The following is a 15540-nucleotide window of genomic DNA, read 5'->3' as shown; positions in this document are numbered from 1 at the left end:
CAAAATCCAGTATCCCATGGCACTTGGAGCAACTCTTCTCCCGTTTACCAAACCAGACACACAAACCTCCAAATGGACATTGTTGTTCTATCTACAGGCCACCCCTGAGAGGGAGCCGAACCGAGTGTGCAAGCTGAAGAGAGTCCCATCCTGTTCCAGATAGTAGTACACTTCTTGAGGCCTCATAATGTCTTAAGAGACATAAATGGCATCAAAAGATTGACACCACCAAGTGCACAAATGAGTGTTGGGGGAAATATAACCCAAAACATGGCTTAAAAATTTGGCTCTGAGAATCCTTACACAGTTGCCTCTCTGCTCCTTGCCTAGTCAGTCACAGGCTGAGACTGTCCAACCTACATCCACAGGCTCATGTCAACAGTCCTTTTTGCCTAACCCAATCTCGTAACAGCACTCACTGCCACATACAACTGATGGAGCTGGTCTCATCAGTGCTAAACTCACACCCTGTGTAGAGGTGTTACAACTTACATAATAAACACTCAGATAACAATACTGGATGCAGACACCAATATCTCAAATAATCTCACTGATGGTTGGGTAATGACCACACGTAGGCCACAGGTGTTCATAAGGCATTCCTTTACTCCTGGGCTGAAAAGCAAAAATCCAAAGTTAAAAAAAAAAAAAAAAAAACCACCATAAAAATGTGAGCATGAATTATTTCTTGTTTTATTGCTTTCTTGTTTCTTTCTTGATGCAGAGTCAATGTTTTTGAGCAACAGTAGTAAGGTGCCCAAAATCCAACAGTAAACATTCAAATAGTAAAATCTGATGTAGAACAAAGTCCTCAAATGTTAACTCCTTTAAGTTACATCTAGTGGAACCACTAGGGATAAAGGCTGAGCTCATCATCTTTGTTTATGATGGAAACTGCTATCCTCTGACCCAGGGAACAGGAGGAAGTCTCGAATGCCAGCCACCGGTCTAGGCACTGGTGGCAGCACTGTGGTCTCCTCGTGAAATGGCCAGGGAGACTCACAATGAGTCTAAGTATGGCAATCTCTCCTTTTACCCCAGGATTAAGAGATGCCCTCACAACTGAGAGAATCAAAAGAAACTCCTATGGAATAGAAGTGGTTACAGTGATAAAGATCAGAAATGACTGTGTTGTCAAGGAAGTGACCTGTAACTGCACAGAACCCCATCTTTGTAAGAAAGCAAACCACTCTTAAGTGCACATCAGAGAGGCTTTACACAGTGACTGGCTGCAAGCAGGACAACCGTGTGCAGCATTTTGCTTGTTGAAGGCACAGTTCCTCGTCATCCTGAGAGAGGAGAGTCACTGTGGGCGACCTCTGAAAAATTGTCAGCTGTCATAAATCTGATTGCAGCTTCAGCCTGATCTTTTTCTTTGAAAGTCCCAGACTCTTGGGGCACCCCGAATATCTTGATGTGCCTACTCCTTCTGCAAGAAGTCAGATTTCCAAGGGATGGAGACTCAAAGGAACATGATTGTATTACAACACACAACAGGCAAAAATAAATACATGACTCTATAGTATGGGTATGAAACTACCACAAAAAATATCTCAGACCCCACAACTGCAGCTCACATGCTAGCAATATCTGGTAGGGTCTAAAAGGTGTCAACTGTCCCATAAAGCATTTACCTACTATGACTTTGATCAACTGTACTTATGGTATAAGCAAAAATGTATGAAAACACTCTATTTTTTTTTTAAAAGACAAACTTCCTTAAATACCAAAGAGAGAGATCGATTTCACTTGACAGTGATCAAGATATCCAAATTAAATAAATCACTTTCAATTCTTCCCAATGATCATCTTAGGTTTCCATAACAAGAATGGGCGAGAGCCAACTGCACCTTGCCAGTGACACTGAGGGTGCAGTCGTCACACAAACCCTCTTGGAAGAACGATGGACCCACGCCTTTGCCTGAGGAATGATCTTGAGCTCTTCCAGCTTTTGAAATTCCACAGTATTGTGAATGCTCTTTACAAACACAGTGATACTCAAAAAGGAACCAACAAGAAAACATAAGTTGTATTTATTCACGTCCACGCCATCTAAAGCTACTGTGTACAGTAATCAGGACTGAAGAAGGGACAATTTAGTATCTAAAAACAACAAAAAAAACACTGGGACATGCCCCCTGAATTGCAAGTTGGAGTTCGTAAGAATCTACTTGCTGGCAAGCCGGTTTCCTCCCTGAGAAGCACACTTCCCGCTTCCTTCTCTCCTTCCAGCGTCTTCTGTCCCTCTCAGTTAAGGCCTGGATAGTGTGGGATGGTGTTGCAATCTCTCCTGCAGAGCTGTCAATAGCCTGTGGGCTCGGGCTGTGTGCACTCAGGCTGCCGGTTGCTGGGCTCTGCGCTCCGCCACCGCAGCTCCTCCACCGTCTGCAGCAGGGCCTTCCGCTCCAGTTCTAAGGTAAGCATGGCCTGCTTCAGCTTGCTCTCGCTGCTCAGGAGCTTCTCAATGGTGGCCTCAAGGCTTTGGATCCTACCATTTGCCACCTGGAGAATAAAAGAAGAAATGAGAATATAATTGCCAGTGCTAACACAGGAGGGATCCAGCGCCCACTCGCCGTCCAGCCTTGGGAGCACTCTGGAGCCGTGTTTCAGCAGGGATGAGTCTACAGTTTATCATCAGTTCTGGCCACACAGGAAGGCAACTCGCAACCCTTGCAGGTAGGTGGGCCAGGCCCTTAAAAGCACCCCGAGAGCCCCCAGCATTTTCTTCTCCTGCTGTGGCTGCTGTGGAAGCCGATGCTGAGATGGTGGATCACAACACAGAGGGAACCCAAACCCCCAGGCACCACCACCGCAGGGACAGCTTCAGCGACACAAAGCTGAAGTGGGCATCAGCGACACAAAGACTTCCGTTGTGCCAAGCCTCGGAGACTTGTAAGTTTGTTACTGCAGCAGAGCCTGGCCTGTTTTGATGAGCACGTATATTTAAACACACAAATCGATTTCAGGCTGACAAAAACTCAAAACAGTTTCCTCCTGAAGGCCCATGTGGTAACAATCCTCTAATCTGAAATTCTTTACAAACACAGTGATACTCAAAAAGAAACCAACAAGAAAACCTAAGTTGCATTTATTCACGTCCACGCCATCTAAAGCTACTGTGTAAAGCTAGTGATGTCTAGAGGAACAAGACATCACTATGTCAAGAAACACAGGCATTTACCCCAGAACACATGTGGAGTCCTTAGAAAGGCCAAGTGTTCTGCTAAGAGGTATATGTGCCTGGTCTCACTGACTGTTCACTACGAGCCACAGAGACGAGCAGTATCCTCTCTTCTACCCTACAGAGGAGGAATGAGGATCTCACTCAGTTTACATCCTCAGCACCTAGCACATAATTAATGCTAGTTAAATAGAACTTCCAGGTGTATCTTTCTAGCAACCGTCCCTCGTCTCTCTAATTTGCTCTGGCAGGCTTGCTTCCCAGGTGACAAGTGTGTTAGCTCCAGTGACATTAAAGGTTCCCTAAGAAAACTGCAGAAACTCCAACATGTATGCTGATGTCCCTGAGGCCTTTCTGACCTGTTCCCCAGCTCATAGCTGTATCCTGGAGTGCTCTGTGACTTGGTCTATCTCACTAATCCAGTCCAGATTTGCAATGCTCCATTTTAGGTGGGAAAAATGGTATATAGACACACACACACACACACATATATATATATTTTTTTCATTTTCCAAACAAAGAAAATACTTTTTTGAATGTGACAACACTTGTGCCAGAAAAATTCATGACTCAAAGTCTAGCTCTGGCTGGGCCACTAGAACACCCAAAATATAAAAGAGGGACCAAGAGCCTTAGTTTGTCAGCCTATTGGGCAGGGGGTGGTCCCCCTTGGGATATCTCTCTAAGCTGTACTCTCTGATCCTCAAAATCCACCCATCGTCAGGGCCTGGCTCAGGGCCTACCCTCATCACTTTGAAGCCCCTCTGCATTCCGAGGTGCAACCTGCAGCTTAGTTAGTAGTGAATTAATTTGCATGGTCATTTGCTATTCTGCATTAATGTCAGGTCTCCTCAATAACACCAATGCTTTTATAGAAGCAAGCATGTCTTCTCTTTCACACATGGTCCTGTCTCCCACAGCACCTGGCTCAGTGTGGGCGTCAATGACTTGTACGGATTATGACAAATCCATGTGCATTATTATTTGGTTCCATCTGGCACGTCTATGCAATCGTCTGATGTACTGCTGAACAAAACAGGTGGTAGAATTTGCTCTCCAGTGTCTAGACAACGTTCGCATGTATTTAACAGGGAATGAAATGGGATTTTGATATTTCTAACAATTTTATGAACAGAATAAAGGTAGGAAATGGGTTGATTTTGGTATTTTGGCCCCCCGGAAAAGCTATATGAAAATTCAGTACTGTATTGAACACCCTTCCTTGTCTGTGTCTGAAAAGTTTACACGGAGGAGGCATGATTCTTACATATGAGAGGCATATTTTCATAGAGGATCATGGAAAAACTATATCCAAACACCACAAATCGATACAATACAATCCTAGATTCAACTCTTTGAGAGCTGCAGTGTCTTACTCAACTTTGTGGCCCCCAGCACTCAGCACTGCAGGGACTCAGGAACTACTGGTGGGTTGGCATAGACCACAGTTCTGAATGATCCTTCCAGAAGTGTAGGACTACTTGGTCAAGAGAACGACCATTCCAGGGAGAACATCTGTAATCACCAATTACTGTCTGATGCCTTTATTGAGGAATGTAGGTAGCTAAGAAGTTTTTCACAACTCCCTGTCTTCACAAAAACAATAGCACAGAAGCAGCATGAAATTACTTTCTATGCTCTGTCACCAAAAAACTACAAGGTCATTTACCCAATAAAACAGACCTTTTATTTGAGAACTGCCTATCTTAACAAGCTAAACACTTCAATGCAAACGTGAGCTTTATTAGAAGTTTCCACCATGTTATATTTCAGGGACCTATCATTGGCTTGGAAGCCATTTAAAATGACCACCTACACTGTGTACCCCTAGAGGCCAGAGAGGCTCTTCACCCTCTGGAGACTTCCCTTGAGTGACAGCTGAGACTTCCAGGGTAAATTGTATACAGGCATATTTTCAGTTAGGACATCTCTATCTTAGGGGAAAAAAAGAAGTTAAATTTCAGAATGTGAGTGGTTATTAGAGATGGGGAGGAATAGCATTCAGTCTTGGTTCCTCTCTTTCACATATCTGATAGGGTATGCTGGCTGGGATGGAATGCCCGCTGGGAGGAATACATTTCAGATAGCTTGACTCACTAGGCTGGGCTTTCTCACCTTGCTGCCAAGCTTGTGTCTGCAAAGCTCATCTTCCTATGAAGAAAAATCAGAGGCTTAGATCAGAATGGGACTTATTCTCAGGACAGCCCAGGAACACCATAAAAAATTCGGCAAAAATATGTATTTTTATCCACAGCCCCTCAAAAACAACTTTTAAAAACACCCTCAAAACAATTCCTTAACAGGGACAGCACTGCTACACACTTGTGACATTAAAAAAAGTAGAAAAAAGTAGAACATATGGTTGCTTCATGCCATCGGATTGACAAAAGAGCTGCACTCCGCAGTTAGGTGTTCTTTTGGGCAGTGTGCCTGGGTGATGTGGGGGTGGGAGTGATGCTGGACCCGGACAGCTCTCATCTCCGCGCTGCACCTCAGTGCTTGCTCTGCACACCCTCCTGCGTGCACAGTCTCAACTGGTCTTTCTTCTGTATGTCCTCACCTAGTGTATCCATGTTGAAATGGAAGTTTCTAGAGGGGAGAACTGAGACTTTCATTAATCAAATCGTTGTATACGCACCAAGGACTCACAAAGAATTATCATCTCCTCTGGTTTGCTATGTTTATTTCTGTGTTACTTTCCTCCTTTACCAGCCCTCTGTGGACCTAGCTGGTTTTGCTCATAGAAGTTAAAGCTCTTAGATTCTCTTTGAGTAATGACAATGGCTGGCATTCAGCTAACAGGCCACAGCATCCTGAATCCAAGTTCATCTCTGGGCCTGTCTCCTAAAAGAGTTAAGTGCAGAAACAGCCTCTCAGAAAGCTCTGGGACTGCCTGACCTCAGCAAAGGACAATCTGTCTGCTCCATAATAAAAAGGACCCATTCTCCCGGGATACCTTTGATCCCAACTATAAACAGATCAGGGTGGGAAAGGTCCTCTGGTCATGGGAAAGCCCAGCCTGCTGTTGCCTTTGGTGAGTTAATGAACTACCATATATTTGTGATTCAGGAAGCTGCTTTATAAATATGCTGTACCTGCAACTGTTCAAGGAGGTCAAGGTTCTGTTTGCGTAAGCTGCTGTTGGTTTTCTCTAATTTATCCATTCTTTGGTTGTCACTGAGAGGAGAGGAATCGATAAGTTCTTCTTGAAGGACGTGGTACTCGACTTCATAAGCTTGTAACTGTTTAGCAATGTCCATCTCAAATACCTGTTATAGAAAGAAAAGTCATCAGGTACTAAAATTGAGAAAAACCCCACAAGTACAGGCAGGTGTCCGCAATCATGACAATGCACACCTGTGAAGCGTCTCCTCTACGCTTAGCTCTACACTTGGTACTAGAAGTGATAAATAAGAAAAACTATGCACTGAGAAGGTAATAATTTTACTTGGGACAAAAGGATATAAGAAACATCTAGAAATAATTCCAAGGTAACATTAAGTACAGGTTTTTGGTACTCATCTTCCAAAAGCCAAAAAAAAAAAAAAAACTCTCATTTTTAAAGACTTATACAAATTTATTTTTAGTTCTTATTTCACTTCTTTTCTCTGAAAATTCTGTTAGGTTAGATACATCAACTACGGGTTAAAAGGAGAAAAGAAACAAAAGAATCATAGCCCTGTTTGCACAGTCACCAAGTCAAAGTTTAATTATAGTTCAGTTGGGTTTTCAGAGTTACAAGAACAGCTAAGTAATGGGACTGTTTACTAAAAAACTCTCCTTTGCACACAAATATGCAGAAATGAACCAAAACCCACATGTCACCCACACAGATGAGTGAATACGAAACGATGCCTGAGTTGTCTTCTTTCCCACAATAGTAATGGTGACGAAAACACCACACGTGTGAAAAACAACTCCTAAGTGCCTAAGTGACTCAAGCCGTCAGTGTCTGTACTTTCTCTTGGTAAGGAAGGCAGGGTGGAAAGTGGAGTCAGAAGACAGCTGCTGCTGCTGCTGCCCAAGGCATTTCCTTTCTTTCCAGTTGTTTCTATGAGAGAACCCCAGGGGCTGGGGCCTCTCAGCACAGCAGTGAAGCCCTAACGTTTATCTGATGGATCTGAGAATGCAGTCAAGCTGGGACCATCTTAAAAGAAAAAAAAAAAAAAAAAAACCCTGCTAGATCAGAACACACATTCAGAAAGTGAAGTCAGGTTTTAAAAGGGCAGAAACTGCCTCTCTATTGCATTTCCTTAAGCAACTCCAATATTGTTAAAAAATCAGTGTAAAATTACCTCTTCTGATGGCTCCCTACTGGCATTCCAACTAGCCTATCTTCCCTGGAATCAATTTTCAAAAACCATGTTTCCTTTCTCACCATTCCCAACAATCTTATTTTCTCTTCCTTGAGATGAATTTTTCAGCTTGCTGTTTTTGATTTAATTCAGTGGATAATATTAATAAGGCACAAAAGTCATTTAATGCCTAAAAACCAAAATCCATTGTATCTGTGGCGTGTGTGTGCATGTGTGCGAGGGGAGTAAGAGGGAGAGAGAGAATTGTTTACTGGATTGAACTGATTCTCTTTTGTCCTTCAGAGCGACCGTGAGGTCAGCAGGGATTATCTCCATTTGACAGCCGAGGTAACTGGCTCAAAGGCTTTGAGTCAGCCTTAAAATTGCGGCTCCACTGGCGACTCTATGAATGACTTGAGTTCAGCACTTAACCTCTCTCAGCCACAGTTCCTGGCCTCCCACCTGGCGCAGACAGCGCCTACCTCCCAGGATGGCTGTGAGAATTAAACGAGGCAACTCATGGAAGTTCCCAGCACGCGCCTGGCAGGTTGAGCAGGCGCTCTCTTAGCTAAGGGACCTGCTTCCACACACCTGCCACAAAACCCTCACATTTCAACCTCAGCAAAACCATCATCAATGGATGCCACGTCATGGAACTTCTGAATAGTCTGAACAGTAAAAACCACAAACGTTAAAACTGAGATTGTTTGGCACTCGTGTATAATTATAAATACGGTGCTGAATAAATGTCATGTACACTATTACTTTTTTTCTTTCACAAAGATTTAAGTGATCTCCTAACCTGGAAAGCCTACAAACAAAACCTCTGGCTTTTCCTACAGATTGATGTTCTGTGTTAAGTTAATGGCTCTCAGCAGTGCCCAAAGCCATAAACTCTTCCAGGCATCCATTAATCCCTAGGAACCACCCTGGGTCGCAATCATCTCTGCTTAATTGCCTGATGATCTCCTGACTGCCAAGACTCCTAGGCCCTTCGTTCTGCAGTTATGCCCCTGAATTTACCCCAAACCATGGCAATACGAGGCTGGTGGTCAAAGGAGAACCCTGGTCACTGAACGAGGGCTTCAGCCCTTGGGCTAATTACTTGGGGAAAGAAAAGAAGATGGGAGGGGCGCCTGTCCTTGCACACTTAGACAGCACAAGTGATCTAGTGCCAGGAGCAGTTCTCAGCCAGAGAAAGAGCAGGAAGGCCTAACATTAAAAACCCGATCCTTTGGTATGTTGTCTCAGATGAATAAAACAGACGAATATTAAAAACTTGGTGCTGATAGGAAAACAAGATACATACACTTTAAGGTGTTTTCATTTCTGGTCTGAGTCACTCCTGAGGCTGAACAAGCGCAGTGCCCACCTCCCTCGGGGTCTTGCCTAAGACATTCCCTGAGCACTGGCCACTACACAAAGTTGCAAGGTACCCGGCCCCTCTGCAAGGGGGCCTGGCTCTCATCTCCTTTCTTCCTGGCCCATCTCAGAGCAATTCCACTAGAGTTGTAATTACTGGGGATCTAGAGCCTTCCTGTCATCCTGGCTCTTAGGTTCTTCAAAGTTTTCAGAACTTCAAAGTTCCAGAATTTTGGTACTGAAGAAAATTTCTCTTCTGCTTGCCAAAGCAGGAATGACCTATTTCCATACTTTCGATGTTTTGCCGAAAAGATAAAAACTATTTTAAGTTACTGAAGCAATAGAGCTACATTATTGGAAGCTCGAAAAATAAAAGAAAAATTACCAAATACAACTTCTGTATCTAGCTACACTTCCTTTCATATTTCCTAAAAGCAAGTTTTTCTAGTTCTAAACACAACCAACATAAAATTTCCTATCCCACTTTTCCTTTACTTAACATTGTATCAAATAAGAGCTTTTTCATGTTGCTATATATAACTGGCTTCATGATATTCTACCAGCTCAACCTACCATAATCATATTAATCCAGTCATCAAGTGTTAGACATCTAGTTCCAAGTTTCTGTTATTATAAATGACAAGTCTAGGAGAATATCCTTATACATATGGCTTCCCTCATATTTTGGATTATTTCCTGAGGATACATTCCAAGAAATGGGATGACTGAGTCAAAGGGTGTGAATATTTTACTGGCTTGGGATATGTTTCGCCAAATTGCCTCCCAAGAGCCACTAATCAATGTGCACTGCCATCAGCAACATGCTAATGTTCCGCATACAGTATACCCTTGGTGCTGGGGACTGGCATCAAGAAATGTCTTTCTGTTGATCTAGTAGGGTAAAGCATTATATGTTACATAAGTTTAAATTACACATGAAGCCAAATATTTTCCCAGATATTTGTTTACTAGATATCTCCTCTTCGGTGAACTGTCTATGTTCTTGGCTCATTTGCTATTGTAGACTCAGCATTTCTCTTCACAGTCCACGGACACTGATTAATAAAGTCATGAACCCTGATGGTTTGCGGAACTCGCCACAGAGCTTCCACCTTCCTAACCCCCTGCCCTCCAATCTGCTGGTCCCATTGTCATACCAAGGGCTGGAGAGTGGGAACAGTCGGCCTGGTATCAGCAACAAGGGGGCACATTATCTGTAGTGAATTACAAAAAAAAATCAAACCCACTAAAAGTCCCTCTGCTTGTTATTACCACCACATGTGAGCAATTTTTCACAATGCCAGTGGTAAACCACTTCTCCCCGCCACGCCCCACCCTCCTGGTATGGCACCAGTTGTCCTTGTACAAAACTACTCCTTTTCCACGGTGCAAACTGCCCAAGAAGTGACGGCTCCCCCACAGGCAGAAGAGGCACCTTTGCCTCTGATTTGAGGTGTGTCTTCTGAATACAGGAACCCTGGTTTCTAACCTACAAGCTCAACTGGAACAGGGTCTCCTTTGTTCATTGTGTTTCTAACAGAGCTGCCCACAGCAGGGTTTCTCAGCTGTCTGTGTGTATGTGAATCCCCTGGGGATCTCGCTGAAATGCAGATTCTGATTCAGCAGGTCTGGGATGTGGCCCCAGATGCTGAGTTTCTAACAAGCTCTAACATGATATGATGACAATGCTGGGCTGAGGCCATGCTCTGAGTGGAGCCTAAAGGATGCTGTAAATAGGCTATTTGCCCTGCCTCCCAAAGCCACCCTTCCTCTTTTTCTTCCTTAAACTGAGCTGAGACTTCACAGCCACAGAGCACCCACTGTGACAAGAATGCAACACTGACCTCCTTTCCTTTGTTACTAATTATTCCCAAAGTTTCCATTCTTCTTGGGTCAGAAGATGTAGATGGTTTATTCAATGGACAGTTCCCTTGGTAAGTACACTGCCACAAAGGCTTCAGACACCCTTGATCTTCTGTCCTGGGCTCTGTCACCTTTGGAATTGCCCTCTCTGGCTGCTTTCAGCCTGTCCACATTGAGCCAGAGCTCCAGAGCCCTGTCCTTGGCCACCTCTTCCATCCAGGATCCAGCTGTGTCCCAGTTGCTCAGGCTGAGACTATCTATACAGGGAGGGCATTTAATGAAATGGAACCACGGCTATCACAGAGGACCACCCAGATGCCCTCACTTCCTGCCCCACCCCATCTGTACACAGGGCAGTATGCTCCACCATCTGCAATGGAAGCATCCGTTACATCTACTCTGAAGACCCCCAAGATTCGGGCCTGGAGGGTCTCTAAGGCTGCAGAGGAACCATGCTCGACCCCATGTCTGCGTTCTGTGTAGAACCTAAGACTACAGCACCCTCTGGACGGGAGGGGGCAGTGGGAAAGCAGAAAGCCTGACAGAGAACACTCAGATGTCAAGTTCAGATAGAAACACCAGAGGGAAAGAGGGGAGAGACGAGGGTAGATCTACTTTCTATAAGGACCATTGATAAAAACCCGGGCCCCAAATGCAAATTTTTGTGCTCCCGATACCCCCAAAATGTTGAACACATCAGGTTCTGAGAATTGCTCTCTGCTCTCATTCCTGTACCTTCTCACATGCTGTGATCCTTTAGTTCAGGGATCAGCAAATCACTACCTGTGGACCAAGCCCATCACGCTGCACAGTTTTTAAAATAAAGTTTTTTGCAACATGACCCATCATCCCCTTACATGCTGTCATGGATTTTTTGTGCTGCAAAGGCCAAGGTGAGTAGCTGTCGCAGAGGTGAGTAGTTGTGACGTTATGACCTGTGAAGCCTAAAATATGTACTGCCTGGCCTTCTTTGGAAAATGTCTGCCAGCCAATCTTAGGTCATCTTTTAAGCTCCAACCTCACAGCCCTGGCTCCCACAGGCCCTGCCTTTCTACAAGGGGCCGGGCATGTTACTCTCTGCTCAGCTTCATCTATAAAAATAGGAATTATAATACCTATGTCCTGGAGTTATTAAGTCAGTGGAGGCCGGGCACAGTGGCTCATGCATGTAATCCCAGCACTTTGGGAGGATGAGGCGGGTGGATCACTTGAGGCCAGGAGTTCAAGACCAGCCTGGCCAACATGGCGAAACCCTACCTCCACTAAAAATACAAAAATTAGCTGAGCATGGTGGCACATGCCTATAGTCCCAGCTACTCAGGAAGCTGAGGCATGAGAATGCTTGAGCCCAGGAGGTGGAGGTTGCAGTGAGCCAAGATTGCACCACCGCATTCTAGCCTGGGCAGCAGAGCAAGACTCCGTCTCAAAAAAAAAAAAAAAAAAAAAAAAAAAAAGTCAGTGGAAAAATGAATGGCAACTTCCAAATAGCCAAATACTGGCCTGAAACAAACCAGGTACACGCACAGCTGTTTTCTTCCCATGCTGTGTCCATTTCCACTCTTCCAGCACTGAAAGAGCACCTGATGTATCCTAAGTATTCTCAATACGTTTTATTTTTTGTTTTTTACAGAAAATAGGAGACGATGGGATTTTTTTCTGAGGCTCAATACTCAGGAGGTAAACAATGTCAGCTGGGATGGCCTGAGGGACAGGAGCAAGGTGACATGTCAGGCACTGGATCTAGCCCTCAGTCTAGGTAATGAAGGCTCTCGGGGGTCTGCCCTAGAAGCTGTAAATGTAAGTACATGCAACAGAAGCTGTAAGAAGGGAATGAATGAAAGAAAGAATGAATGAAAATGCCAGAAATCAAAGAATCAAAAGGGTGGAGAAGTCAGTATCAGAATCCTGGTAAAATAGGGACAAACTCTAAATTAAATGACCTCCAGAGGCTCTTGGCAGTGTAGGAGAGCTGCTAAAGCATTTTGAGGTGGGAGGGACTTGAGTTTGAACCCCTACCTTTCCACTTTGCAGCAGAGTGAGTGTGGGTCAGTCAGTGAACCACTTTACATCCTCTCAGAAGTGCGGCCTGGACTGAATGGGATCATGCATATATTCAGATGCCCACCCAACCTGGCAAAAAGCAAGGCCCCAACAAGTCAAAGCTATCCACATCAAGACGAATGTGCCAGGGAAGGAAAAGAGATGGAGAGGCTCTCAATTAAAGATGAGTGCAGAACAGACAAGAACTTTCTTTCATAAGGGCATATGCAATGTGCAAACAGAAATCTAAAGTTAACAATTGGTATGAAACCTCTTTTTTTTGCAGGCCAAACTTGCATCTTTTTCTGTGCTTAACACCTAAGGTGTGGCTGCAAATGAAAATCACAAACACTGCATGTGGATGCAATCCACTGGAATCATGGATTCCTTTTGGACTACAGAAATCTCCAGAGTAGGGATTTTTCAAAAATAGCTTTATTTCACCATTTGTTTTTGCCTGATTGCTCTATGCTTTCGTTATACAGTTGTGTGTTGCATTACAACATTTTGGTCAATGGTGAACTGCATATATGATGGTGGTCCCATAAGATTACAATACCATATTTTTATTGTACCTTTTCTATGTTTAGTTATGTTTAGATACACAAATACTCCGCCTTGTGTTACAACTACCAACAGTATTCAGTATAGTCACATGTCGTACAGAATTGTAGGGCTTAGGAACAACATGCGTAGGTGTGTAGTAGGCTATACCACTTGGGTTTAAGTACACTTTATGAAGTTTGCACAATGATGAAATCACCTAATGATGCAGTTCTCAAAACGTATTGCTATTATTAAGTGACACATGACTATCTGGAGCGGATTCTAGGCTTATGAGAGGCCTGACTGCTGACTCTGCAGTGACTCAATGATGAAATCCCTTCCAGTGCTTTCGTAGCTACCCAGCCTCTAGACACTTCCAATGATGCCCCTTTCTCTACTAAGCGGTATAGTCCTCCATCATCAGCAACCATTACTGGAAGGTTCTTCCTTAGACTGTACAGGATCAAAATCTGCTCCCATGCCCAACCCAGGGCATTCACCGTCTAGTTTAGTTGTAATTCCCAGTAAAACTCACCTCTCAGCCTCTAACATTTCAGAGGGTAATGGTTCTATTGTATACTGAAACCAGAGGTACTGAAGCCACAGATATTGAACTGAATTCAGTTAAAAAAAAAAACCACACACACATCATGAAACAAATTCATATATGTTCCCTATCATAACTTTGTTATCAAAGAATTATTTTGAGAAAATTCCAATTAAAACCATTCAACACACACACACAAATCAAAGCACTCAATGTACAAAACCCTACATTGCATCATTGCATAAATATATATATTTCAGAAGAACAAGCTACTAGAGCTGAAGTCTCTTAAATGTAAGAAACTACTAATAACCTGTGCTGGTTTCTACAGCTAAACATTGCCACCATGTTTCCATGTGGCATTTCACCATGACGCTCACAACACACAAACTCACGATCATTCCACACGTTTGTGATATGCCTCCTCCATGCCAGGCATCATGCAGAATGCTGTTCAGAACACAAAGTGGTAGGAAACAGTTCCTGCTCAAGAGAGATTTAAGTTTCTACATATCTAGGATGGCTTAAGCATTTGCAAGGTTTGGACTGACTCATACCTGATTGATGGTCTTTTCCATCTGTACCAAGCCAAGGTTGGGTAGTGTGCTCTTTATAAAGTCAACTATGGTTTCTAGGTTTTCATGCTGCAGAATCAAGGGCTTATGGCTTCCCAACAGACTTAAAGCCACTTTAAATATGACCTCTGTTCCCTGAAGAAAAATCATATCTGAGAAAACACAGAAATGCAGAAAGTTAAACCAGACCAGTTTCTCACACAATACCATTCCATTGCCTTTTCCACACATCACAGAGCAGGAGGGTGGGAAACATAGCCCCACATTGCAAACTTTATTTCATTTCTAAGAGCCTGATATCTCAGATAGTGTTGTCAAGACAGTATTGCAAATAAAAGTACATAAACATTAAAAATTATGTTTTACTCTGAAAATAAAATTCAAACATGCTTCAAAAGTTAAACTGGGAAAGGGAAAAAGGTTTTATTAGTTTATTTTTCCAGGAATGCTCCTGGGTTTTAAAGGAGACACTAAAACATGTTTTTATGGGTCAAGCTAAAAGATTTTTATAGATAAAGCATCAGAAATTAAGATAGAGTAAGTGAAAAAGTGTCTCTGTTTCCTCGGTTTTGAAACAAGGAATAGAATTCAAAGATCTTTAAAAACTGTAAAACAGCTGTACAACTGCAAAAGTACATTGTTAAATACAAGTTTACTGATTTTTAACATGATAATGGAATAAAGAACATTTTTCCCTCCGAGGTGTTCAAGAACTCTGTCAAGGTTACTTTCTAGTTCTGGCCATGTTTTGTTCTTAGAGTGGCTGGCAAATGGATGCAACTCCTATACAGAGTAAGAGGGAGGGTACTGGCCAAGGCAACCGGCTGAGCAGCAACCCCAGCCCCGTCTCACCTTCCTCATAGAGTTGAAGCCGCTGGGGAAAAAGAGTCTAATGTCCTGGGGTTAAAGCAGAGCCACGATAACTAATTATCGCGTGACTAAACTGAGGCAAGTTACCTAATAACTAGAATAATAATATAAGAAAAAACAATTTTAAAAATCAGAGTAGAAATATAATTAGAGGCAAGTGTCAGTATTTCTTTTCTCTCTTTCTTTTGGCTGAAAGATAATGGAAGAAATAAAGAAGTTGTAAATTTCATCAAATCAAGGAAAGCAAAAGCAGGTGAGAGG

General features: G+C 43.2%; 1 protein-coding gene across 19 annotated transcripts in view; it reads right to left on the bottom strand.

Annotated features, from left to right (window-relative positions):
• Positions 1-2017: 2017 nt before the first annotated feature.
• TBC1D1 (TBC1 domain family member 1) overlaps positions 2018-15540 on the bottom strand; it is a 255708-nt gene continuing 242185 nt past the window's right edge. For 11 of the 19 annotated variants that reach the window (XM_054553822.2, XM_024245849.3, XM_054553823.2 and 8 more), the window contains 3 exons: positions 14392-14561; positions 6277-6450; positions 2018-2502 (listed from right to left, as the gene is read on the bottom strand). In XM_054553822.2, coding sequence (XP_054409797.2) covers positions 2302-2502; positions 6277-6450; positions 14392-14561 — 545 coding nt within the window. In that variant the 3' untranslated portion in view covers positions 2018-2301. Of the gene's footprint in view, positions 2503-5296; positions 5333-6276; positions 6451-14391; positions 14562-15540 lie in introns of all 19 variants that reach the window. The other 8 variants (XM_024245843.3, XM_024245844.3, XM_024245848.3 and 5 more) reach the window with 1 other exon arrangement.

The sequence above is a fragment of the Pongo abelii genome, chromosome 3 (assembly GCF_028885655.2).
Source record: "Pongo abelii isolate AG06213 chromosome 3, NHGRI_mPonAbe1-v2.0_pri, whole genome shotgun sequence".
NCBI lineage: Eukaryota > Metazoa > Chordata > Mammalia > Primates > Hominidae > Pongo > Pongo abelii.
Note: the sequence above shows the minus strand (reverse complement) of the source record. Positions and strands in the feature narration are given on the sequence as shown.